Source organism: Schistocerca serialis, chromosome 3 (genome assembly GCF_023864345.2).
Source record: "Schistocerca serialis cubense isolate TAMUIC-IGC-003099 chromosome 3, iqSchSeri2.2, whole genome shotgun sequence".
Lineage (NCBI taxonomy): Eukaryota > Metazoa > Arthropoda > Insecta > Orthoptera > Acrididae > Schistocerca > Schistocerca serialis.
The window spans coordinates 984,332,655-984,357,968 of NC_064640.1; the positions used below are offsets into that span (position 1 = coordinate 984,332,655).

At 47.1% G+C, this 25,314-nt stretch overlaps 1 protein-coding gene across 1 annotated transcript in view; it reads right to left on the reverse strand.

The window, feature by feature from the left end:
• Positions 1-25,314, reverse strand: part of LOC126471349 (prostaglandin D2 receptor) — a 406,995-nt gene that overhangs the window by 42,690 nt on the left and 338,991 nt on the right. Inside the window, exon 3 of the mRNA XM_050099470.1 lies at positions 6,372-6,616. Within this exon, the coding sequence (XP_049955427.1) occupies positions 6,372-6,616 (245 nt within the window). The remainder of the gene's footprint in view (positions 1-6,371; positions 6,617-25,314) is intronic.

Genomic DNA, 25,314 nt, shown 5'->3' on the forward strand with positions numbered 1-25,314 from the left:
CGAAGGGGGAAGGAAACGGACAGAGAAAGAGCGAGGCGGAGCAGAGAGACAGGGAGAGGTAGAAGTAGAAGAAGCACAGAGAGAGGGGCAGGAGGACACGGTCAGAACAGTGGTGTTGGAGAAAGTGGACAGAGGGAGGGGGAAAAGTGGACAGATAGAGGAGGTGATGGAAACGGACAGAGGCAGACCAAGGTGGAGCAGATAGACAGAGAGAGGGAGAAGTAGAAGGCGCACAGTGACAGTGGCTGGAGGACACGGGCAGAGATGGGGTGATGAAGATGGTGGACAGAGGGAGGGCGGAAAGCAGATGGATATTGTGGGTGAAGGAAACGGACAGAGAAAGAGCGAAGTGAAGCTGATAGACAGATAGAGGGACGAGTAGAAGATGCACAGAGAGAGGGCCAGGAGGACACGGGCAGAGCAGGGGTGATGGACAATGTGGACAGAGGGAGTGGGAAGCGGATGCACAGAGGGAGGAAGGAAACGGGCAGAGAAATAGCGATGAGGAGCAGACAGACAGAGAGAGGGAGGAGTAGAAGTCGCACAGAGAGAGGGACTGGAGGACACAGGCAGTGCAGGGGTGATGCAGAAGGCGGACAGAGGGAGTGGGAAGCAAATGAACATAGGGGCGAGAGAAACGGACAGAGAAAGTGCGAGGAGGAGCAGATAGACAGAGAGAGGGAGGAGTAGAATACTCACAGAGAAAGGGGTTGGAGGACACGGGCAGAGCAGGGGGGATGGATAATGTAGACAGAGGGAGGTGGTAAAGCGGATGGACAGAGAGGGTGAAGAATACGGACAGAGAAACGCCGAAGAGGAGCAGATAGGCAGAGAGAGGGAGGAGTGTTATATGCACAGAGAGAGGGGCTGGAGCACATGGGAAGAGCAGGGGTGATGGAGAAGGTGGTCATTGGGAGGGGGGAAAGGAGATAGATAGAGGGGGTGAAGGAAACGTACAGAGAAAGAGCGAGGAGGAGCAGACAGGCAGAGAGAGGGAGGAGAAGAAGACACACAGAGAGAGGGACTGGAGGACACAGGCAGAGCAGGGGTGACAGAGAATTGGACAGAGGGAGAGGGAAGCGGACAGAAAGGGGGGGGAAGGAAACAGAGAGAGGAAGAGCGAGGAGAAGCAGACAGACAGAGAGAGGGCGAAGTAGAAGATGCACAGAGAGAGGGGCTGGAGGACACGGACAGAGCAGGGGGATGGAGAAAGTGGACAGAGGGAGAGGCAAGCGGATGGACAGAGGGGGGAAGGAAACGGACAGAGAAAGAGCGAGGAGGAGCAGACAGACAGAGAGAGGCAGGAGTAGAAGACGCACAGAGACAGGGCCTGGAGGACATGGGCAGAGCATGGCTGATGGCAAAGGTGGACAGTGGGAGTGGGAAGCGGACGGAAAGAGGGGAGAAGGAAACGGACAGAGAAAGGGCGAGGAGGAGCAGATAGACAGAGAGAGAGAGAGAGGAGTTGAAGATGCATATAGAGAGGGGCTGGAGGACACAGGCAGAGCAGGGGAATGGAGAAGGTGGACAGAGTTAGGGAGGAAAGCAGATCGATAGAGGGAATTAAGGAAACCGACAGAGAAAGAGCGAGGAGGAGCAGATAGACAGACAGAGGGAGGAGTAAAGGACGCACAGAGGGAGTGGCTGGAAGACACGAGCAGATCAGGGGTGACGTATAAGGTGGACAGAGGGAGGGCTGAAAGCAGATGGATAGAGGGGGTGAAGGAAACGGACAGAGCAGGGGTGATGGAGAAGGGGGTCAGGGGGAGGGGGTAAAGCAGATGGATAGAAGGGGTGAAGGAAACAGACAGAGAAAGAGCAATGAGGAACAGATAGACAGAGAGAGGAGTAGAAGATGCACAGAGAGAGTGGCTGGAGGACACGGGCAGTGCAGGAGTGATGGCCAAGGCGGACAGAGGGAGTGGGAAGCGGATGAACAGAGGGGGGAAGGAAACGGACAGAGAAAGAGCGAGTTGGAGGAGATAGACAAAGAGAGGGAGGAGTAGAAGTCGCACAGAGAGAGGGGCTGGAGGAGACGGACATAACAGGGGGGATGGAGAAGGTGGACAGAGGGAGGGGGGGAAACGGATGGATGGAGGGGGTGAAGGAAACGCACAGAGAAAGAGCGAGAAGGAGAAGATAGACAGAGAGAGGGAAGAGTAGAAGGCGCACAGGGAGAGGGGCTGGAGGACACGGACAGAGAAGGAGTGATGGAGAAGTTGGACAGAGGGAGGAGGAAGCGGATGGACAGATGGGGGACTAAAACGAACTGAGAAAGACCGAGGAGGAGCAGATAGACAGAGAGAGGGAGGAGTAGAACACGCACAAAGAGAGGGGCTGGAGGACACGGGCAGAGCAGGGGTATTGGAGAAGATGGACAGAGGGAGTGGGAAGCGGATGGACAGAGGGGGGAAGGAAACGGACTGAGAAATAGCGAGGAGGAGCAGATAGACAGAGAGAGGGAGGAGTAGAAGACGCACAGAGAGAAAGGCTGGAGGTCACGGACAGAGCAGGGGTGTTGGAGAAGATGGACAATGGGAGTGGGAAGCGGATGGACAGAGGGGGAAGGAAACGGACAGAGAATGACCGAGGAGGAGCAGATAGACAGAGAGAGGGAGGAGTAGAAGATGCACAGAAAGGGGGGCTGGAGGACACGATCAGAGCATGGGTGACAGAGAAGAACGACAGAGGGAGAGTGCTCAAAATGGTTCAAACGGCTCTGAGCACTATGGGACTCAACTTCTGAGGTCAGTAGTCCCCTAGAACTTAGAACTAGTTAAACCTAACTAACCTAAGGACATTACAAACATCCATGCCCGAGGCAGGATTCGAATCTGCGACCGTAGTGGTCTTGCGGTTCCAGACTGCAGCGCCTTTAACCGCACGCCCACTTCGGCCGGCTGAGGGTGGGGGCAAGGCAGAAGGTAAGAGGAGGTGAAGGAAATGGACAGAGCAGGGGTGATGGAGAAGGTGAACAGAGGGAGGGGGGAAAGCAGATGGAGAGAGCGGGTGAAGGAAACGGACAGAGAAAGTGCGAGGAGGAGCAGATAGACAGAGACAGAGGAGTAGAAGACGCTCAGAGACAGGGGCTGGAGGACATGGGCAGAGCAGGGGTGATGCAGAAGTTCGACAGAGGGAGTGGGAAGCGGATGGACAGAAGGGGGAAGGAAACGGACAGAGAAAGTGCGAGGAGGAGCAGATAGACAGAGAGAGATAGGAGCAGAAGATGGAGATAGAGAGGGTCCGGAGGACACGGCCTGAGAAGGGATGATGGAGATTGTGGACAGAGGGAGTGGGAAGTGGATGGACAAAGGGGGGAATGAAACGGACAGAAAGAGTGGGGAGGAGCAGTTAGACAGAAAGAGAGAGAGGAGTAGAAGATGCACAGAGAGAGTTGTTGGAGGACACGGGCGGAGCAGGGGTGACGGAGAAGTGGACAGAAGGAGGGGGGAAAGCAGATGGATAGAGGGGCTGAAGTAAACGAACAGAGAAAGACCGAGGAGGAGCAAATAGACAGAGAGAGGGAGGAGTACAAGACGTACAGAGAGATGGGCTGGAGGACTCTGGCAGAGCAGGGGTGATGGAGAAGTTGGACATTGGGGGGGGGGATGCAGACAGAACGAGGGGGGATGGATACGGACAGAGAAAGAGCGAGGAGGAGCAGGTAGAAAGAGAGAGGGAGGTGTAGAAGACGCTCAGAGAGAGGGGCTGGAGGACACGGGCAGAGCAGGTGTGACGGAGAAGGTAGACATAGTCAGGGGGATGCGCTTGGACAGAGAGGGGAAGGAAACGCACAGAGAAAGAGCGAGGAGGAGCAGACAGACAGAGAGAGGGAGGAGTAGAAGTCGCCCGGATTGAGGGGGGGGGGGCTGGAAGACTCAGGCAGAGCAGGGGTGACGGAGAAGGTGGACAGAGGGAGGGGGAAGCGTAGAGACAGAGGGGGGAAAGAAACGGACAGAGAAAGACCGAGGAGAAGCAGATAGACAGAGAGAGGGAGGAGTAGAAGATGCACAGAGCGAGAGGCTGGTGGACATGGGCAGAGCAGGGGTGATGGAGATTGTGGACAGAGGGTGGGGGTAGAGCAGATGGATAGAGGGGGTGAAGGAAACGGACAGAGAAAGAGCGATGAGGATTAGATAGACAGAGAGAGGGAAGAGTAGAAGATGCAGAGAGAGAGGGGCTGGAGGACACAGGCGGAACTGAGGTGACGGAGAAGGTGGGCAGAGGAAGAGGGAAGCAGATGGATAGAGGGGGGAAGGAAACGGACAGAGAAAGAGTGAGGGGGAGTAGATAGACAAAGAGACAGAGGAGTAGAAGGTGCACAGAGAGAGGGGCTGGAGGACACAGGCAGAGCAGGAGTGATGGAGAAGGTGGACAGAGGGAGGGGGGAAAGCAGATGGATAGAGAAGTGAAGGAATCGGACAGTGCCGGGATGATGGGAAGGTGGACAGAGGGAGGGGGGAAAGGAGATGGATAGAGGGGGTGAACGAAACGGACAGAGCACTGGTGATGGAGAGGTGGACAGAGGCAGTGTGAAGCAGATGGACAAAGGGGGAAAGGAAACGGTCAAAGAAAGAGTGAGGAGGAGCAGATAGACAGAAAGAGGGAGGAGTAGAAGATGCACAGAGAGAGGGGCTGGAGGACATGGGCAATGGAGAGGTGACGGAGAAGGTGGACAGAGGTATGGGGGAAAGCAGATGGATAGAAGGGGTGAAGGAAACGGTCAAAGATGGGGTGATGGAGAAAGTGGACAAAGGCAGGGGGGAAGGCAGATGGATAGAGGGGGTGAAAGAAACTGACAGAGCAGGGATGATGGAGAAGCTGGATAGGAGGAGTGGGAAGCACATGGACCGAGGGGGGAAGGAAAGGGACAGAGAAAGAGCGAGGCGGAGCAGAGAGACAGAGAGAGGTAGAAGTAGAAGAAGCACAGAGAGAGGGGCTGGTGGACATGGGAAGAGCAGGGGTCTTGGAGAAGGTGGACAGAGGGAGTGGGTAGCGGATGGACTGAGGGGGGAAAGAAACGGACAGCGAAAGAGCGAGGAGGAGCAGATAGACAGAGAGAGGGAGGCGTAGAAGATACACAGAGAGAGGGGCTGGAGGACACGGGCAGAGCAGGGGTGACAGAGAAGGTGGACACAGGGATGGGGGAAAGCAGATGGGTAAAGGGGGTGAAGGAAACGCACAAAGCTGGGGTGATGGAGAAGGCGGAAAGAGGGAGGGGGGAAGGCCGATGGATAGAGGGGCTGAAGGAAATGGACAGAGGAGAAGTGAAGGAGAAGCTGGACAGAGGGAGTGGGACGCAGATGGACAGAGGCGGGAAGGAAACGCACTGAGAAAAACCGAGGAGGAGCAGATAGACAGAGAGAGGGAGGAGTAGAACACGCACAAAGAGAGGGGCTGGAGGACACGGGCAGAGCAGGGGTATTGGAGAAGATGGACAGAGGGAGTGGGAAGCGGATGGACAGAGGGGGGAAGGAAACGGACTGAGAAATAGCGAGGAGGAGCAGATAGACAGAGAGAGGGAGGAGTAGAAGACGCACAGAGAGAAAGGCTGGAGGTCACGGACAGAGCAGGGGTGTTGGAGAAGATGGACAATGGGAGTGGGAAGCGGATGGACAGAGGGGGAAGGAAACGGACAGAGAATGACCGAGGAGGAGCAGATAGACAGAGAGAGGGAGGAGTAGAAGACGCACAGAGAGGCGGGCTGGAGGACATTGGCAGAACACGGGTGATGGAGAAGATGGACACATGGAGTAGGAAGGAGCTGGATAGAGTGTGGAAGGAAACTGACAGAGAAAGAGCGAGGAGGAGCGGATAGACAGAGACAGAAGTAGAAGACGCACAGAGAAAGTGGCTGGAGGACACGGGCAGAGCAGGGGTGATGGAGAAGGTGGACAGTGGGAGGGAGGAAAACAGATGGATAGAGGAGGTGAAGGAAACTGACAGAGAAAGACCGAGGAGGAGCAGATAGACAGAGTGAGGGAGGAGTTGAAGTCGCACGGAGAGAGGGACTTGAGGAGACGGGCAGTGAATGGGTGATGGAGAAGGTGGACAGAGGGAGGGGGAAGCGGATGGAGAGAGGGTGGAAGGAAACGGAGAGAGTAAGAGGGCACGAGGATACGGACTAAGAAAATTGAAATAAATATGTAACTCGGCAACACCGTGTACTCAAATGGTTAAGAGAGATATTTAGATTGGCGGAGAACTGCAGAGAATGGGTTGCTGGGATGGAAAGCTCGAGGGGAGAAGAGTGAAAACTTGTGTACAATTCTAGAAGAGGCGAAGGTTCGAAATGAACTGTATAAGCACAGACGATGATAAATAATGCGGTAGTGCGCTACAAAGTGAAGGGAAGTAAAGAGAGAGCGTACCAGCTGCGGCACCCAGCACACAACGAACATGATGCAGAGCACGGCCATGAGGCGCGCGAAGGCGACCTCCTCGGTGGTGGCGGCGTTGTACATGATCTCGGAAGCGGCGCCCGGCTCGCCGTGGCGGCTGGCGTGGCGCAGGATGCGCACCCCGAGGCGCCGGCGCCGGCCGCGGCAGCCCAGCTGGCACAGCGCGCGGATCACCGCCAGGTTGCACACCACGATGCACGCGCACAGCACCGTGCCTGCAACAGCAGCGCCGGCTGCAGGTAGCGGGCACTACACACTCCGCGTCTAATAGGATTAAGGGGGGCGGGATGCAGCTCAGTGGTCAGCGTGTCTGTCTATTACGCGGAGGATCCGAGTTCGATTCTCGGTACTGCTGAGTGTTGCTCGGCCGAGTAGTAGCCACTCCGTATCACGAAAACGGAGGTGCGTGTGCTGATCCTACGCCCCTAAACACCGCATCCGAGATGCACTCGGGCGAAAGCGTCGCAATTCGGTTGCCAAAGTCGTTAAGGTTTTAGAGAGAACTGTCAATGGAATTTTTGGTGTTTTAAGTGATTTACCCCACGCCTGGTGTCAGCCACATCAGGATCCGTAAAAGTTTCGACTTATCGTCGACAGGCGCGGACTCGTGATCTCTTTAAGCTACGGAAGAGACATTTACACATACATTTATAAGTTAACGAGGTACATCGGAAAACGTACAGTATATCTTAAGTAAGATACATAGCGTCTTCAGACAGCTTACTGACTGGTGACGTCATAGCAAATTCACGCTCCCACCGTTTGCGTTTTACCGGGATATTCCAAAGTGAATTAAATAAATTCGTTTCAAAAAATACTACATAATTTTTATACAAAATAGTTTATTCGCTGTAACATTTCTATTACTACCAATTGCTTACAGTTACAATACGTTGTTTTTAAATTTGAAAGAAATGATTTTTGCACGAAAACGAGTATCAACTTTTGGTGGACTATGTATAGTCGTTCACATATTAATAAATCGTGATGAATACGTTAATGATTTCAACTCTTTTTACATTTTACTCTTCTCAATTCATTAAATAATACATCCACATCTACATTACATGGTTACTCTGCAGTTCACACATAAGTGCCTGGAAGAGGATTCATCGAACTATTTTCATACTATTTCCCTACCATTCCACTCGCGAATGGTGCGTGGGAAAAAGGAACACCTAAATCTTTCCGTTACAGCTCTGATTTCTCTTATTTTATTATTATGATCATTTCTCCCTACGCAGTTGGACGTCAACAAAATATTTTCACATTCGGAGGAGAAAGTTGGCGACTGAAATTTCTTAAATAGATCTCGCCGCAAAGAAAACTGGCTTTGTTTCGGTGACTGCCACCCCAACTCGCGTATCATATAAGTGACACTCCACCCCTATTGCACGATAACACGAAACGAGCTGCCTTTGTTTGCACCTTTTCAATGTCCTCCGTCAATCCTACCTGGTAAGGATCCCACACCGCGCAGCAATATTCCAGCAGAGAACGCACAAGTGAAATGTAGGCTGTCTTTCTAGTGGGTTTGTCGCATCTTCTAAGTGTTCTGCCAACAAAGCGCAGCCTTTCTTTCGCCTTCCTCACAGTATTATGTATGTGGTCTTTCCAATTTAAGTTGCTCGTAATTGTAATTACTACGTACTTAGTCGAACTGACAGCCCTTAGATTTGTGCGATTTATCGTATACCAAAAATTTATCAATTTCTTTTAGTACCCATGTGGATGACCTCGCAATTTTCTTTGTTTAGTGCTAATTGCCACTTTTCGCACCATACAGAAATTCTCTCTAGATCATTTTGTAATTGGAACTGATCGTCTGATGATTTCACTAGACGGTAAATTACAGCGTCATCTGCAAACAATCTAAGGGGGCTGCTCAGATTATCACCTAGATCATTTTGTAAAACAGGAACAGAAGAGGGCCTATGACACTACCTTGCGGAACGCCAAATATCACTTCTGTTCTACTCGATGATTTACCGTCTGTCACTACGAACTGTGACCTCTGTGAGAGGAAATCACGAATCCACTCACACAACTGGGACGATACTCCATATGCACTAAACTACACTCCTGGAAATTGAAATAAGAACACCGTGAATTCATTGTCCCAGGAAGGGGAAACTTTCTTGACACATTCCTGGGGTCAGATACATCACATGATCACACTGACAGAACCACAGGCACATAGACACAGGCAACAGAGCATGCACAATGTCGGCACTAGTACAGTGTATATCCACCTTTCGCAGCAATGCAGGCTGCTATTCTCCCATGGAGACGATCGTAGAGATGCTGGATGTAGTCCTGTGGAACGGCTTGCCATGCCATTTCCACCTGGCGCCTCAGTTGGACCAGCGTTCGTGCTGGACGTGCAGACCGCGTGAGACGACGCTTCATCCAGTCCCAAACATGCTCAATGGGGGACAGATCCGGAGATCTTGCTGGCCAGGGTAGTTGACTTACACCTTCTAGAGCACGTTGGGTGGCACGGGATACATGCGGACGTGCATTGTCCTGTTGGAACAGCAAGTTCCCTTGCCGGTCTAGGAATGGTAGAACGATGGGTTCGATAACGGTTTGGATGTACCGTGCACTATTCAGTGTCCCCTCGACGATCACCAGTGGTGTACGGCCAGTGTAGGAGATCGCTCCCCACACCATGATGCCGGGTGTTGGCCCTGTGTGCCTCGGTCGTATGCAGTCCTGATTGTGGCGCTCACCTGCACGGCGCCAAACACGCATACGACCATCATTGGCACCAAGGCAGAAGCGACTCTCATCGCTGAAGACGACACGTCTCCATTCGTCCCTCCATTCACGCCTGTCGCGACACCACTGGAGGCGGGCTGCACGATGTTGGGGCGTGGGTGGAAGACGGCCTAACGGTGTGCGGGACCGTAGCCCAGCTTCATGGAGACGGTTGCGAATGGTCCTCGCCGATACCCCAGGAGCAACAGTGTCCCTAATTTGCTGGGAAGTGGCGGTGCGGTCCCCTACGGCACTGCGTAGGATCCTACGGTCTTGGCGTGCATCCGTGCGTCGCTGGGTCCGGTCCCAGGTCGACGGGCACGTGCACCTTCCGCCGACCACTGGCGACAGCATCGATGTACTGTGGAGACCTCACGCCCCACGTGTTGAGCAATTCGGCGGTACGTCCAGCCGGCCTCCCGCATGCCCACTATACGCCCTCGCTCAAAGTCCGTCAACTGCACATACGGTTCACGTCCACGCTGTCGCGGCATGCTACCAGTGTTAAAGACTGCGATGGTGCTCCGTATGCCACGGCAAACTGGCTGACACTGACGGCGGCGGTGCACAAATGCTGCGCAGCTAGCGCCATTCGACGGCCAACACCGCGGTTCCTGGTGTGTCCGCTGTGCCGTGCGTGTGATCATTGCTTGTACAGCCCTCTCACAGTGTCCGGAGCAAGTATGGTGGGTCTGACACACCGGTGTCAATGTGTTCTTTTTTCCATTTCCAGGAGTGTATTAATAGCATCTCGCATTGACGCCCGCACTAAATTTCGTGCTTCCGTGAAACTTAGCCAGTCTTGGGGATTTTGCGTTCTTCTAAATTTGGCATGCTTTTTTCGTTGCTTCTGCAACAGTGTTCTGACGTATTTTGTGTACCATGGTGGATCAGTCCCGTCTCTTATTAACTTATGCGGTATGAATCTGTCTATTGCTGTCGATACTGTATCTTCGAATTTGAGCCATATCTGGTCTACACTTACATAATTAGCTTGGAAGGAATGGAGGCTCTCTCTTAGAAAGGCATCAATCGAATTTTTATCTGCTGTTTCAAATGCACTACTGGCCATTAAAATTCCTACACCACGAAGATGACGTGCTACAGACGCGAAATTTAACCGACGGGAAGAATATGCTGTGATATGCAAATTATCAGCTTTTCAGAGCATTCACACAAGGTTGGTGCCGGTGGCGACACCTACAACGTGCTGACATGAGGAAAGTTTCCAACCGATTTCTCTTACACAAACAGCAGTTGACCGGCGTTGCCTGGTGAAACATTGTTGTGATACCTCGTGTAAGGAGGAGAAATGCGTACCATCACGTTTCCGACTTTGATAAAGGTCGGATTGTAGCCTATCGCGATTGCGGTTTATCGTACTGCGACATTGCTGCTCGCGTTGGTCGAGATCCAATGACTGTTAGCAAAATATGCAATCGGTGGGTTCAGGAGGGTAATACGGGACGCCGTGCTGGATCCCAATGGCCTCGTATCCCTAGCAGTCGAGCTGACAGGCATCTTATCCGCATGGCTCTAACGGATCGTGCAACCACGTCTCGATCACTGAGTCAACATATGGGGACGTTTGCAAGACACCAACCATCTGCACGAACAGTTCGACGACGTTTGCAGCAGCATGAACTATCAGCTCGGAGACCATGGCTGCGGTTACCCTTCAAGCTGCTTCACAGACAGGAGCGCCTGCGATGGTGTACTCAACGACGAACTTGGGTGCACGAATGGCAAAACGTCATTTTTTCCGGATGAATCCAGGTTCTGTTTACAGAATCATGATGGTCGCATCCGTGTTTGGCGACATCGCAGTGAATACAGATTAGAAGCGTGCATTCGCCATCACCATACTGGCATATCACCCGGCGTGATGGTATGGGGTGCCATTGGTTACACGTCTCGGTCACCTCTTGTTCGCATTGACGGCACTCTGAACAGTGGAAATTACATTTCAGATGTGTTACGACCCGTGGCTCTACCCTTCATTCGATCCCTGCCAAACCCTACATTTCAGCAAGATAATGCACGACCGCATGTTGCAGGTCCTGTACGGGCCTTTCTGGATACAGAAAATGTTCGACTGCTATCCCTGGCCAGCACATTCTCCAGATCTCTCACCAATTAAAAACGTCTGGTCAATGGTGGCCGAGCAACTGGGTCGTCACAATACGCCAGTCACTACTCTTGATGAAATGTGGTATCGTGTTGAAACTGCATGGACAGCTGTACCTGTACACGCCATCCAAGATCTGTTTGACTCAATGCCCAGGCGTATCAAGGCTGTTATTACGGCCAGAGGTGGTTGTTCTGGGTACTGATTTCTCAGGATCTATGGACCTAAATTGCGTCAAAATGTTCACATGTCAGTTCTAGTATAATATATTTGTCCAATGAATACCCGTTTATCATCCGCATTTCTTTTGGTGTAGCAATTTTAATGGCCAGTAGTGTATGTATATTTTGCGTTTATTTTTAGTGATTTTGGTTGATACGGTTTTGAGCCTCGCTACAGTGACCTTGTGTTCACTAATCCCTGTATCCGTTATGACGCTGTCTATTAGATCAGGATTATTTATGGCTAAGAGGTCAAGTGTGTTCAGGCAACCATTTACAATTCGTGTGGGCTCATGAACTAATTGTTGAAAGTAATTTTCAGATAAAGCATTTAGTACAATTTCGGAAGATGTTTTCTGTCCGCCACCGTCTTTGAACATGTATTTTCGCCAACAAATCGAGGGTAGATTGAAGTCTCCACCAATTCTAACTGTATGAGTGGGGTACTTACTTGCAATGAGATTCGGATTTTCTTTGAACCGTTCAGCTATTATATCATCTGAGTCAGGGAGTCGGTAGAAGGAGCCAGTTATTATTTTGGTACGGCTGTCGAGTATAACCTCTACCCATAGTAATTCGCAGAACTATGTATTTCAACTTCGCTACAAGAAACCTACTACCAACAGACACAAACACACCACTACCTACTTTATTTAATCTATCCTTTCTGAACACGGTTTGCGCTTCTATAAATATTTCGGCAGAATTTATCTCCGAATTTAGCCAGCTTTCTGTTCCTATGACGAATTCAGCTTCAGTGCTTTCTATCAGCGCTTGAAGCTCTGGTACTTTTCCAACAGAGCTACAACATTTTACAACTACAATACCGACTGTTGCTCGGTCGATTCTCGTCATTTATTTGCCCTGAACCCTTTGAGACTGGAGACTGCCTAACCTAAAGGATCGACCAGTCCACGCCAAACAGCCCTTGCTACCCGTGTAGCCACCTCCTGCGTGTAGTGGACAACTGACCTATTTAGCGGAACCCGAAACCCCATCACCCTATGGCTCAAGTCGAGGAATCTGCAGCCTACACGTTTGCAGAACCGTCTGAGCCTCTGATTCAGACCCTCCACTCGGCTCAGTACCAAAGGTGCGCAATCCGTCTGTCGACGATGCTGCAGATGGTGCGCTCTGCCTTCATCTCGCTAGCAAGACTGGCAGTCTTCACCAACTCAGATAGCCGCCGGAAACCAGAGAGGATATCTTCCGATCAATAGCGACACACGTCATTAGTGCCGACATGAGCCACCACCTGCAGTTGGCTGCTCCCTGTACTCTTCATGGCATCCGGAAGGACCCTTTCCACATCAGGAATGACTCCACCCAGAATTCACACGGAGTGCACATTAGCTTTCTTCCCGTCCTTAACTGACATATCCCCAAGGGGCTCCATCACTCGCCTAACATTGGAGCTCCCAATGACAAGCAAACCCACCCTCTGTGCTTTTCCGCACCTCTCAGGAAGACCGGCCACTGCCGCAACAGGCGAGGCCGCCCTTGCTCGATGAGAAGTACTTTCAGTAGTGGGCAGTACCTCATATCTGTTACGGAGGCGTAAGGGTACAGCCTTGCGGCCAGCACCAACTTTCGCCTTCCGCCAAGGGATTCGCGACCCCGCCACGGTTCGCCAATCGCCGTCAGGCAAGTGTCGACCGGCAGGGACATCCGAATCCAAGGGCGTAGTGGCATCAGAAATCGTAGGCGATGCTACAGGTTCCAGAGGCGCCATAGCGCTCGCCTCGTGTGTCCCAATGTCACCGTGGCCCAGGGCAACAGCCTGGAGACTGTCGACCACGGCCAACACAGCTACCAGCTGCTTACGGACAGTGGCCAATTCCCCCTGAATCCGTGCACAACAGGAGCAGTCCATATCCATCGCTAACAATTTTTTTCTCTCTCTTTTATCTCACAAGCCGTTAAAAAGAAACAGATGACGACGACGACGCGAATTTACACTGTTGTTGTTGTTGTTGTGGTCCTCAGTCCAGAGACTGGTTTGATGCAGCTCTCCATGCTACTCTATCCTGTGCAAGCTTCTTCATCTCCCAGTGCCTGCTGCAACTTACATCCTTCTGAATCTGCTAAGTGTAATCATCTCTATGTCTCCCTCTACGATTTTTACCCTCCACGCAGCCCTCCAGTACTAAATTGGTGATAGCTTGATGCCTCAGTATATGTCCTACCAACCGATCCCTTCTTCTAGTCAAGGTATGCCACAAATTTCTCTTCTCCCTAATTCTATTCAATACTTCCTCCTTAGTTATGTGATCTATCTATCTAATCTTCAGCATTGTTCTGTAGCACCACATTTCGAAAGCTTCTATTCTCTTCTTGTCCAAACTATTTATCGTCACCCTTGTACAAATCCTCTATATACTCCTTCCACCTTTCTGCTTTCCGTTTTTGCTTAGAACTGGGTTTGCACCTGAGCTCTTGATATTCATACAAGTGGTTCTCCTTTCTCCAAAATTCTCTTTAATTTTCCTGTAGGCAGTATCTATCTTACCCCTAGTGAGATATGCATCTACATCCATACATTTGTCCTCTAGCCATTCCTGCTTAGCCATTTTGCACTTCCTATCGATCTCACGTTTGAGACGTTTGTATTCCTTTTTGCCTGCTTCATTTACTGCATTTTTATATTTTCTCCTTTCATCAATTAAATTCAATATATCTTCGGTTACCCAAGGACTGCTGCCTTCACTATTTCATCCCTCAAAGTTACCCATTCTTCTTCTACTGTATTTCTTTCCCCCATTCTTGTCAATCGTTCCCTAATGTTCTCCTTGAAACTCTCTACAACCTCTGGTTCTATCAGTTTATCCAAAAAAAAAAAAAAAAAATGGGACTTAACATCTGAAGTCATCAGTCCCCTAGAACTTAGAACTACCTAAACCGAACAAACCTAAGGACATTACACACATCCACGCCCGAGGCAGGATTCGAACCTGCGATCGTAGCGGTCGTGCGCTTCCAGACTGAAGCACCTAGAACCGCTCGGCCACTTCGGCCGGCTACCATTTTGCAGTTTGTTCAGATTCAATCTACAGTTCATAACCAATAGATTGTGGTCAGAGTCCACTTCTACCACTGGAAATGTCTTACAATTTAAAACGTGGTTGCTAAATCTCTGTCTTACCACTATATAATCTATCTCAAACCTCCCAGTATCTCCAGGCCTCTTCAATGTATACAAACTTCTTTTATGATTCTTGAACCAAGTGTTAGCTATGATTAAGTTACGCTCTGTGCAAAATTCTACCAGGTGGCTTCCTCTTTCATTTCTTATCCCCATTCCACATTCACCTACTACATTTCCTTCTCTTCCTTTTCCTACTATCGCATTCCAGTCACCCATGACTATTAAATTTTCGTCTCCCTTCACTATCTGAATAATTTCTTTTATCGCATCATACATTTCGTCAATCTCTTCGTCATCTGCGGAGCTAGTTGGCATATAAACTTGTACTACTATGGTAGACATGGGCTTCGTATCTATCTTAGCCACGATAATGAGTTCATTATGTTGTTTGTAGTAGTTCATCCACACTCCAATTTTTTTATTCTTTATTATACCCACTCCCGAATTACCCCTGTTTCATTTTGTATTTATAACCCTGTACTCACCTGACCAGAAGTCTTGTACCTCCTGCCACGAACTTCACTAATTCCCACTATATCTAACTTTAACCTATCCCTTTCCCTTTTTAAATTTTCTAACCTAACTGCCAGATTAAGGGACCTGACATTCCACGCTCCGATCCGTAGAACGCCCGTTTTCTTTCTCCAGATAACGATGTCCTCCTGAGTAGTTCTCGCCCGGAGATCCGAATGGGGGTCTATTTTACCTCCGGAATGTTTTACCGAAGTGGACTCAAGCTGCATGCCCTCGGGAAACATTATGGCTGTAGTTTCACCTTGCTTTCAGCCGTTCGCAGTACCAGCACAGCAAGGCCGTTTTGGTTAGTGTTACAAGGCCAGATCAGTCAATCATCCAGACTGTTGCCCCTGCAACTGCTGAACAGATACCCCTCCGTTGTGATTGCACCTACGGTACGGCTATCTGTATCGCTGATCCACGCATGGCTCCCCGTCAACGGCAAGGTCCATGGTTCAGGACGGGGGGGGGGGGGGGGGGGGGAGGAGGAGAATTAAGCTATGAAACAAATAAGTGAGCTATGAGTGCTACTTACTGCTTATCCAACGGCGGCAGGGAGCTCACATATGTATAGTAAACTTTTATACAATTAATAACTATACCTTAAATGCTGCGATGAAGCCTTTAATTTGAAAAATGCTCTAAAATGCTATTTTTGTGATTTAGTTTTAAAAAAATTTCCTCTGGCAGGGCCTGCACCACAAGTTCAGCCTAGAGATCTATACCTCGTAAATACGGCACTGACACCAAAAGTTTATCGAGACGTGGTTGGATCGTTAAAGCTATTAAGTGGTATCGATGTTCTGACGACATATACTGCAGGTTTATAGCATTAAAGCTGTCACTCATATGCAAGTCTTGGGTCCTAGACAGTAATTCAACCGCGTGTTATTACAATTAACGCATTTTTGTGCAAAACTTAAACTAACGCTATTGTTAATACTATAGTTATGTCACACTTTAATTTTCCATAGTAAATGTCATTTCCAATCAACAGTGCCAAAACTCTCTGCTTAAAGTAATTATAATAGCGCGAAACAGACATATCCTACACACCTCATAGTGCTTACGTAAGTCCTCATAGTGCAGATGCAGGATTTTAACTAAGTAGTTAAAACAAAGTGCACGCCTCACTAAATTCACGTTTTTACGTTCAAAATCACTTTGCATTCCAGCAGTATAATATGAAAAGCCACACTAATTACATTTTCAAATGATGATACGGGTATGTCAATATCATAGCCTGTCCTTCACCAAGCGTATTGCAACATAGGCGTACACTTTGATGCAGAAGATTGACTGTAAATGACAGAGTGAAGTTTGTTGATGAAATAACGACCGTGTATCTTCACTTGTGAGTTGGCACATTGTAGTCTTAAAAAATCAGCAGTCCTTCTGATACAGAGCTTATACTGCGGAAAGAAGGGGTTGGCAATATTTTGTTGTTTTCGGTGGTAACATCTTCAGCACAACATCTTCGTTTGGAAAACTTGCATCTAGAAGGACACGACCTGTATGACCTGACTAGAAATCACACAGCAATAGGCTCTTTTCACTTGTTGCATGTTCGCCAAGGACTAAAGTTAGACAACGTTTCACGTGTTCTTTAGGCATTTTTCCAATTTCGGTTGCCTCTACATGAACGTTTCGTGGGTCGGTTGTTTTAGTTTCTTTGAAATATTTGGGCCGAAAGTGCTTTGTGCTTCGGCCTTCTGCCCCTTGAAAACAAATGCATAGCTTGTTTGTTATTCTGACTGTCACTGATAAAGCAACATTAGTTGTGTAGCTGTGGGTAGACCTATCTACAGACTGCATCACACTAGCTGTATTTTTCTCTCCCCTGTGAAAATTGGAAATTTGTGGTAAGGACAATGGGATCAAACTGCTGAGGTCATCGGTCCCTAGGCTTACGCACTACTTAATCTAACTTAAACTAATTTACGCTAAGGACAGCACACACATCCATGCCCGAGGGAGGACTCGAACCTCCGACGGGGGGAGCCGCGCGAACCGTGACAAGACGCCCCAGACCACACGGCTACCCCGCGTGACTTCTCCTCTGTGAGACAGTGCTGATGATGAAGACATGTCACACTGGAATTGACTCTGGTCGCAATTCAAAACGTTTCGTTTCTCCACACTCTGCTCTGTCATAAACATGTTCACTTCCTCCACAAGTTGTAGTGTCTTCTGGCGTATGCTACCATCGTTTTCTGTTTCCTTACATGTGACAAATGTGGTAATATGCCTACATGAATTCCAGATTCAGCTTTAAGATTGTCGATAAAAGAAATCGAAGCTTTGAAATTTTCCAATCCAACCATTTTAAACGCTTCTAGTGCCCAAATTTGCAGATGTCAATAGTGAACTGTAGATCCATACGAACTTGCTCTATCAAACTGCGATATTAAATGCTCTTTTATAGTTTTCAATTGCGATAGTCTGTTTCCTCTGAAACGAGTTCCTGCTGGCCTTTTGATAGTTACATAATTTAGAATTAATCTGCATTTTGATTTACTTTTAATGCACTTATAGCGACTCATTAGTCTGCTAGAGGAAGCTAAGCCACGAATGTAGTAGTCTTCACAAGAGTTCTCTAGTAGCCTGTCATCAATATGTTCTAATACAGTGGGCCTCGATTGTTTGTGTGGAGATAGTTGGTGCTCACTTTGACTGGACGCTTCCTGTTGCTCTGGACATGTACTGCTTCAACAGTCACATTCAGGTCCAGCATCTTCCTATCCTATCTGTCGAGCATATCGACATCTACTTCTGTGTCATTCCCATTATATTTCTGAATTATTATGATATATAGTGTAACTAAGAACTCTCTATCGTCGGCCCAGCCTTCATGTCCATATTCAGCACGTAGCAACTTTGTCCCCGACATTTGGACCACATTCGTAGGATTCATGCTCTTCATGATATCACTGTACACAGTTTACACAGAAGAGCGCATGCCAACACTTCAGAGACATATTCATACCGCAGCCGTACCATTCCCGCATCACGAGCACTTGGTGCAGCTACACCATTCCACCGTCTGATGGCGCCGGCAGTTTTGCAAGGAAATAACACATGCTCTAGTGTTGGTCTAGGCATGGTTTCGTGCGGTTCCGAGCATTCGAGGACAAAGATGTCCCTTCTGAGATGGTTTACGTAATAATTCATTGAAAGTGTTGTGTCGGTAGCTGGGCCGACACCGTGAAGTTGAGATGGCTGAAAATGCACGCTAGACTAAGCAGACGGGCGTGAAGTACTGGAACAGGCTACGTAATTAATGTTAGGAAGAAAAGTACGGAGCAGGATTAATACTTAACTTTACTTAATCCTTGAGGTACATCGATCTTGACGATACACAGGAGACTTTAAGTACAATCACTGTATGGCTAATGGCGCCTTGCTAGTTCGTGGCCATTAACTTAGCTGATGGCTATTCTGTCTCTCGGCTAATGAGAGAAAGGCTTCGTACATCTGGTCTGTAGCTAGGTTCTCGTACAACTGGGGCGAGTGCTCTCTCGTATCACGAGACCTGCCTTGGTGGTGGCGCTAGGTCTGCGATTACACAGTGGCGACACGCGGGTCCGACATGTACTAAATGGACCGCGGCCGATTTAAGCTACCACCTAGCAAGTGTGGTGTCTGGCGGTGACACCACAGAAAGTACAGGGAGTATCAAAAGAATCGTCCGACTTGGCGCGTCTGTGTTTCTGAAACTAATAAACATATACAGTGAATTGTGTTTTTTGATGAGCGGGAAACTCAAAAAGTTTGTTTTCATATCTTTTCATAGGTGTTCAATGTGCCCCCCCTCCCCACCCCCTCTTGAGATGCACGGCATATGTCAGTGCGGTACTCAGATTGTTCCCACACTGCAGCGAGCTTGTCTTGAGCTACAGGTTCTACAGTAGCTGTTATGGAATGCCTCAGTTCACTCACTGTTGTTAGTAATGGAGGCACATAAACCGAGTCTTCATAAACCCCCACAAGAAATAATCATATACAGTCAGGTTCGGTGACTTTGGAGACCAGTAATGTATGGCTGAATCATTTGGTCCAGTGAGACCGATCCATCGTTCAGAAATCCTTTGATTTAAAAACTCCCGCACTTCCAGATGCCAGTGCGGCGGTGCCCCATCCTGTCGGTAAATGAAAACGTTCGACTCAGTCTCCAACTGTGGGAAAAGAAAGTTCTGAAGCATATCGAGATATGTGATTCCTGTAACAAAGAAAATTGGATCATACACCTTTTCCCTTGAAACTGCACAAAACACATTAAATTTTGGATAGTCCTTCTCATACTGTACAACTTCATGTGGTTGTTCTGTGCCCCATATTCTCACATTATGACGTTCCACCTTTCCATTTAAACGGAATGTAGCCTTATCACTAAACACTAAGCGTGGAAGAAAACTGTCATCCTCTGTCTTGCCAAGAACGAAAGTACAGAACTCGACACGTTGCTGTTTTGTCACCTTCACGAAGAGCTTGCAGTAGCTGAATTTTGTATGGTTTCATGTGTAAACGCCGACGCAACACACGCCAGACGGTCATCGGGATATGCTGAGGTGTAGCGCTGCACGGCGAGCGGATTTCGCCGCGCGGGATTAGCCGAGCGGTGGTCCTTCGAATGGTCGACGCAGGATAAATACATACCGCCCACAATGGCAGAAATGATCAAGATTATATGGCTTTCTGCCAGATTTATGATGCGACACCGCGTGATGCAGGGATTGTGATGCAGATGATAAATTCATTTTCACTCCCGCCCGTGACTAGGATTGTCATTTACTTTATTCATGTTACAAAAAAAAAGAAAAGAAAAAAGGGCGGCCTTTACGCTGATTTTATATTTTATGGTTTCCAAATTGCAAAAAAAAAAAAAAAAAAAAGCCCCGGTCTCAGCATAAATTTTGATTTACTTCTTCAGCTTCCAAAGTTATCGTAGATAAATTAGAGACTTAAATGTCCCAGGGAAATTTAATTTAAGATCTATAGTTTAAGTAGTGTGTAAGTTTAGGGACCTATGACATAAGCAAAAAAAAAAGTTGGTAGAGCACTTGATAAAAAAAGAAAAAAAGCGGTCAAAGGCGCTGCAATCATGGACTGTGCGGCTAGTCCCGGCGGAGGTTCGAGTCCTCCCTCGGGCATGTGTGTGTGTGTTTGTCCTTATGATAGTTTAGGTTATCTCCTTGTGAAACTATGGCGGATGCGGTCGGCGTCTGTCTCGGACAGTCGGGGATTGCCCAGCGATTTGCCTTTACGCAAACAACCTTTTTCTCGGAATTGTTCATGCCATTGTCTAATGCTCTGTGCTGTAGGAGGATGCACACCATACCTAGTACGAAAGTCACACTGAATGGTTGTTACTGACCGGCACTGCGCAAAACGTAGAATACAAATCGCCTTCTGTTGTTCCAACACATTTTTACTAGAACTGGTGCTACGGAACGGCAACCATGTAAAGCTCGACTGTTTGTGTGGTGTCACCGCCAGACACCACACTTGCTAGTGGTAGCCTTTAAATTAGCCGCGGTCCGTTAGTATACGTCGGACCTGCGTGTCGCCACTATCAGTGATTGCAGACCGAGCGCCGCCACACGGCAGGTCTAGAGAGAATTCCTAGCACTCGCCCCAGTTGTACAGCAGACTTTGCTAGCGATGGTTCACTGACGAAATACGCTCTCATTTGCCGAGACGATAGTTAGCATAGCCTTCAGCTACGTCATTTGCTACGACCTAGCGAAGCGCCATTACCAGTTACTATTGATGCTGTAAAACATGTACCGTCAAAAGCGATGTTCACCATTTACGGATTAAAGTTAAGTATTCCAACAGCAACGTCCTTTTTTGCTAAAGTCTAACTTCCTTGTCCTGTTCCAGACCTGACGCCAGCCTGCGTGAGCTAAAACGTGTGCCTTTCGGCTTCCTCTCATAGTGGGTTGGCTGTCTTGCCAATCCACAACAGTTTGCTCTTTCCAACAGTACACTGTTGCCGGTCGGCGTGGTCGAGCGGTTCTAGGCGCTTCAGTCTGAAACCGTGAGACCGCTACGGTCGCAGGTTCGAATCCTGCCTCGGGCATGGATGTGTGTGATGTCCTTAGGTTAGTTAGGTTTAAGTAGTTCTAAGTTCTAGGGGACTGATGACCTCAGATGTTAAGTCCCATAGTGCTCAGAGCCATTTTTGAAGTACACTGTTCACGCGCGTACCTCAAATAACATAGTTACGATTTTTTTTTAAATAGGATGATTCTTTTTGATAAACCCTGCACATTCTTCGTGCTATTTTATTTGAAACTGTGAATTGTATGGAAACCATGTTGTTCGGCCGATGAAAACAATTTTTGGGCAAAAATAAACAGAAGCGATATAAAATCCTAATTTCAAAATTGTAAGTAATTGAAAATGTAGTAGTTAGTAAGAAAACGCCTTTTTGCAGGCACATGAATTTGTATTAATACATCCAGTAGAGCTTCACGCTTTTTTAACGAGGCATTCCCAGTGGGTGTCCGGGAATATTACACGACTTCTTGTTTTCATATATCCTCCAAAAGTAAAACCCGTTCAGAGTCACATTTTTTCGTATAGTCATTGTAATTTCGTAACATAACATTAATTCGACTGACATTTTCGGTGTCTAGTGTGTCATTTGGTTCTGTAAGTGATGCCAACTTCCCCGATTTTCCTAAAATTCGAATTAATGTTACTAAATGACAATGATTTTACACTAAAAAATGTGACTTTCAACAGGTTTTACAAATGGGGGAAAGCTACATGATCTTCAACTAATGAATTAGATGTTTACTGTAAGTACCTTTTCATTTTATTGTGAGATATTTACGTGTACTGTTTTAAATCTAAAAAACACTATGTGAAAACTGAAAATCATCTAATATTCCGGGATACCCATTGAGCATGCCTTGTTAAAAAGTCGAAACGGATCTGTGTATAGTAATAAAAATTCATGTGAAGCATACAAAAACGCAATTTTTTGCTTATTACTACAGTATATACATACTTGCTGTAAGAAATGGCCAACACAAGATACTTGTTAATCGAAAATGTGATGGAAAGATATGAGTATTGAAATATGGCAAAAAATGGTAAAATTTAAAATCAGTATTATAGTAAGTTTTTCTTCTGTATTATTTTCTTTGTTTTGGCGCCAACATTTCCGAGAGACGCATGACTGTAACGTGGTAGAGATCTCACGGAGAGTGTTCCAAGACGGAGCTTTTTGCAAAAGTTTTTGTGTAGAGCTTGTGGAGTAATCATAGTGAGAATTATTCGAACTGAAAATTTGAATTCCTTCGACTACAATATGCTTTAATGATATTCTTTGTAAACGGTGTATTAAAAAGTGAAAAACATAATAAATGGAAGATTTCTGCAACTACAACTTTGGCTTGCAACACTAGGCCTATAATGAGAACCCAGTCCCTTGGAGTTCTGCATATTCCACATACGTTCCTGAGACCGATAAGTAGAACTACAAGACTGCAGCTAAAATAACCAGATTAATACTCGACCTCAAATTTATTGTGCTTTTCAGTCTCTCCAACTTCAGAAATAAATCTACAAACATGTGTTCAACATATACGCGGTTGCAGGTTAAAACTGTTGATATTTTTCAAAACATCGGGGATCCAGTACATCGATATTTCAAAATAATTTCATTATCTGCCGTCGATTTATCGAGAAGAGGTATCAATACATCGCTATATCGAAAAAATGTCGAGGTAGCGGCCTTAGAGCTGTATATTTAAGTATTGATTTATTATTAGATATTCTGTACATCAACAAGCTAGCAGCCTGCTTATCCCTCTTAGAGCAAAATTGAAAGGAAAACGATGCAAGTTGACACTTGGATAGCCACTTCGCTAATAATGGTAACTGCATGTAAGTGGCACAATAAAAGGTGTCCGATGGGTCCGACATTCGGTTTCGTCACGTATCTGACTTGTCCGGGATAATTCAAGTCGTCTTTCACGATTTTTCATTCCTGCAAACGCCAGTGACCTCTCAGTTGTAGTGTCAAAATTGCATGGTGAAGTTAAAAGTTGTAGTTTCTGTTGGTAGCGCTGACTACGTCAGCACTTCCCCTCACATGCCTCCGCCCACCGCAAAGACCAACTTGTCATTTAGATTTTTATACATCAGTTTCAGCAACTGTTTCTGAAGAATGCCGATGTGAAGAAATAGCACTCTAGTTGCCTTAAAATTGTTTTTAACGTAACTGGTGTGCTATTTCTTCACATCAGATATCTTGTTTTTTCATTCACACCGCCACCTCCCAGTGCAACTCGACTTCTTCTTTGTGCCACCTATACATGCTTCACACAGTCAAAGTGAAAGACTGGACGTGATGAAAGCTCAAAAAGTAGTCAGACTCCTTCACCTGGCGAAAGTAAAATTACGCTCTGTTACAATTTCGAAAGAACAATTTCAAATACTTACCAAACATTGGGATTAAAGTATAATATAAAATAAACATATCGGCAACCGACATTGGCATTTCGAGACAGACATATCGATACATCGGGAACAGAAGCGTCGCCGTTATTTATCGACATTCCTCGGAAAATACCTATATTTTATGAGCAGCCCTATTGCAGGTGGAAAGCACTACACAGCAGCATAAGCGATTTTCAATGGGACCCAGCTCACTAGAAATTTGGGACTCTTTTAGATCTGTGATTGATCAACTTTTTTCACAGTTTTTCCCAGACTATCAGCTTTAAAATCTGTTATGGTACTCGTTAACAAGGAGAAACCTGAAGGTCCCCTAGTTCTTGAGCCGCGTACCACTTGCACTACCGTGCGTCGTAAACCTGCCGGATAACCTTTCGAGGTCTACAACGACACGATGCCGTATATTATTCACATACGGGCAAAAACGTGGTTCACCAGAGCACATAACACGTTTACAGTCCACTGTCATCGGCTCTAACCAGAAAAACTTTGCAAGCAAGGATTGACCAGGTGTCGCCTATGTGGAATTGCGTTCTATCTGTAACACTTATATCGATTAGTAGAAAGTTTATATTAGGTAACTGTGTATCTCCGATATTGGAGTGTGTATTCTTTGGTAGTTAAGGTCATTCATTTGTGACAGGAAATTTAAAGTCACTGGAAACCAACCCTAAAAAGAACTGTCAAATTTTAGCTAAATATTTTCACTCACTTCTCGACTGCGAGCCTCCGACAGAACAAATATATTTCGAAAAACCCACATCCAATCCCGATTCAAATTCACCATCACTTAAAGAGGTAAAGGAAATAATCAATTCTTTGAAGAACAACAAGTCTCCAGGGGAAGACGGAATCATAGGAGAAGTATGGAAATTAAATGACAATAATCTCACACAGGCAACCCACAGAATTATATCAAATATTTGGAAAACTGAACAAATACCTGCAGAGTGGAAATGTGCATTAATTCATCCTCTCCAGAAAAAAGGTGTAAAAACCGATCCAAATAATTACCGGTGATTTCACTGCTCCCTGTAATATACAAAATTCTTTCAAAGGCCCTGTTAAACACACTCGAGGAACAAGCGGACCAATTAATAGGGGAGTATCGGGCAGGGTTTCGCAAAGGTCGATCTTGCATCGAACAGATATGGAACTTAAAAACAATTTTGCAAATGAGAAGATGTAGAAATACTGTGGTAACTTTTGTCGATTTTAAAAAGGCTTACGATTCAATAGACAGACAAACATTCAAAAATGTTTCAAATGGCTCTGAGCACAATGGGACTTAACATCTGTGGTCATCAGTCCCCTAGAACTTAGAACTACTTAAACGTAACTAACCTAAGGACATCACACACATCCATGCCCGAGGCAGGATTCGAACCTGCGACAGTAGCAGTCGCGCGGTTCCGGACTGAGCGCCTAGAACCGCTAGACAGACAAACATTATTTCACACCTTAGAGGAGTTCAGGATTGACAGCAAAACAAGGTCAAGTATTCAATAACAGATACAACCTCCAAGGTTAAATTCATGTGATAAACATCAGAAGCATTTCATATTCATACTGGTGTTCGCCAAGGAGATGGAATGTCCCCACTTCTGTTTAACATTGTTCTGGAAAAAATTGTGAGGACATGGGAAAAGGAAATAAAAGGAATTCAGCTTG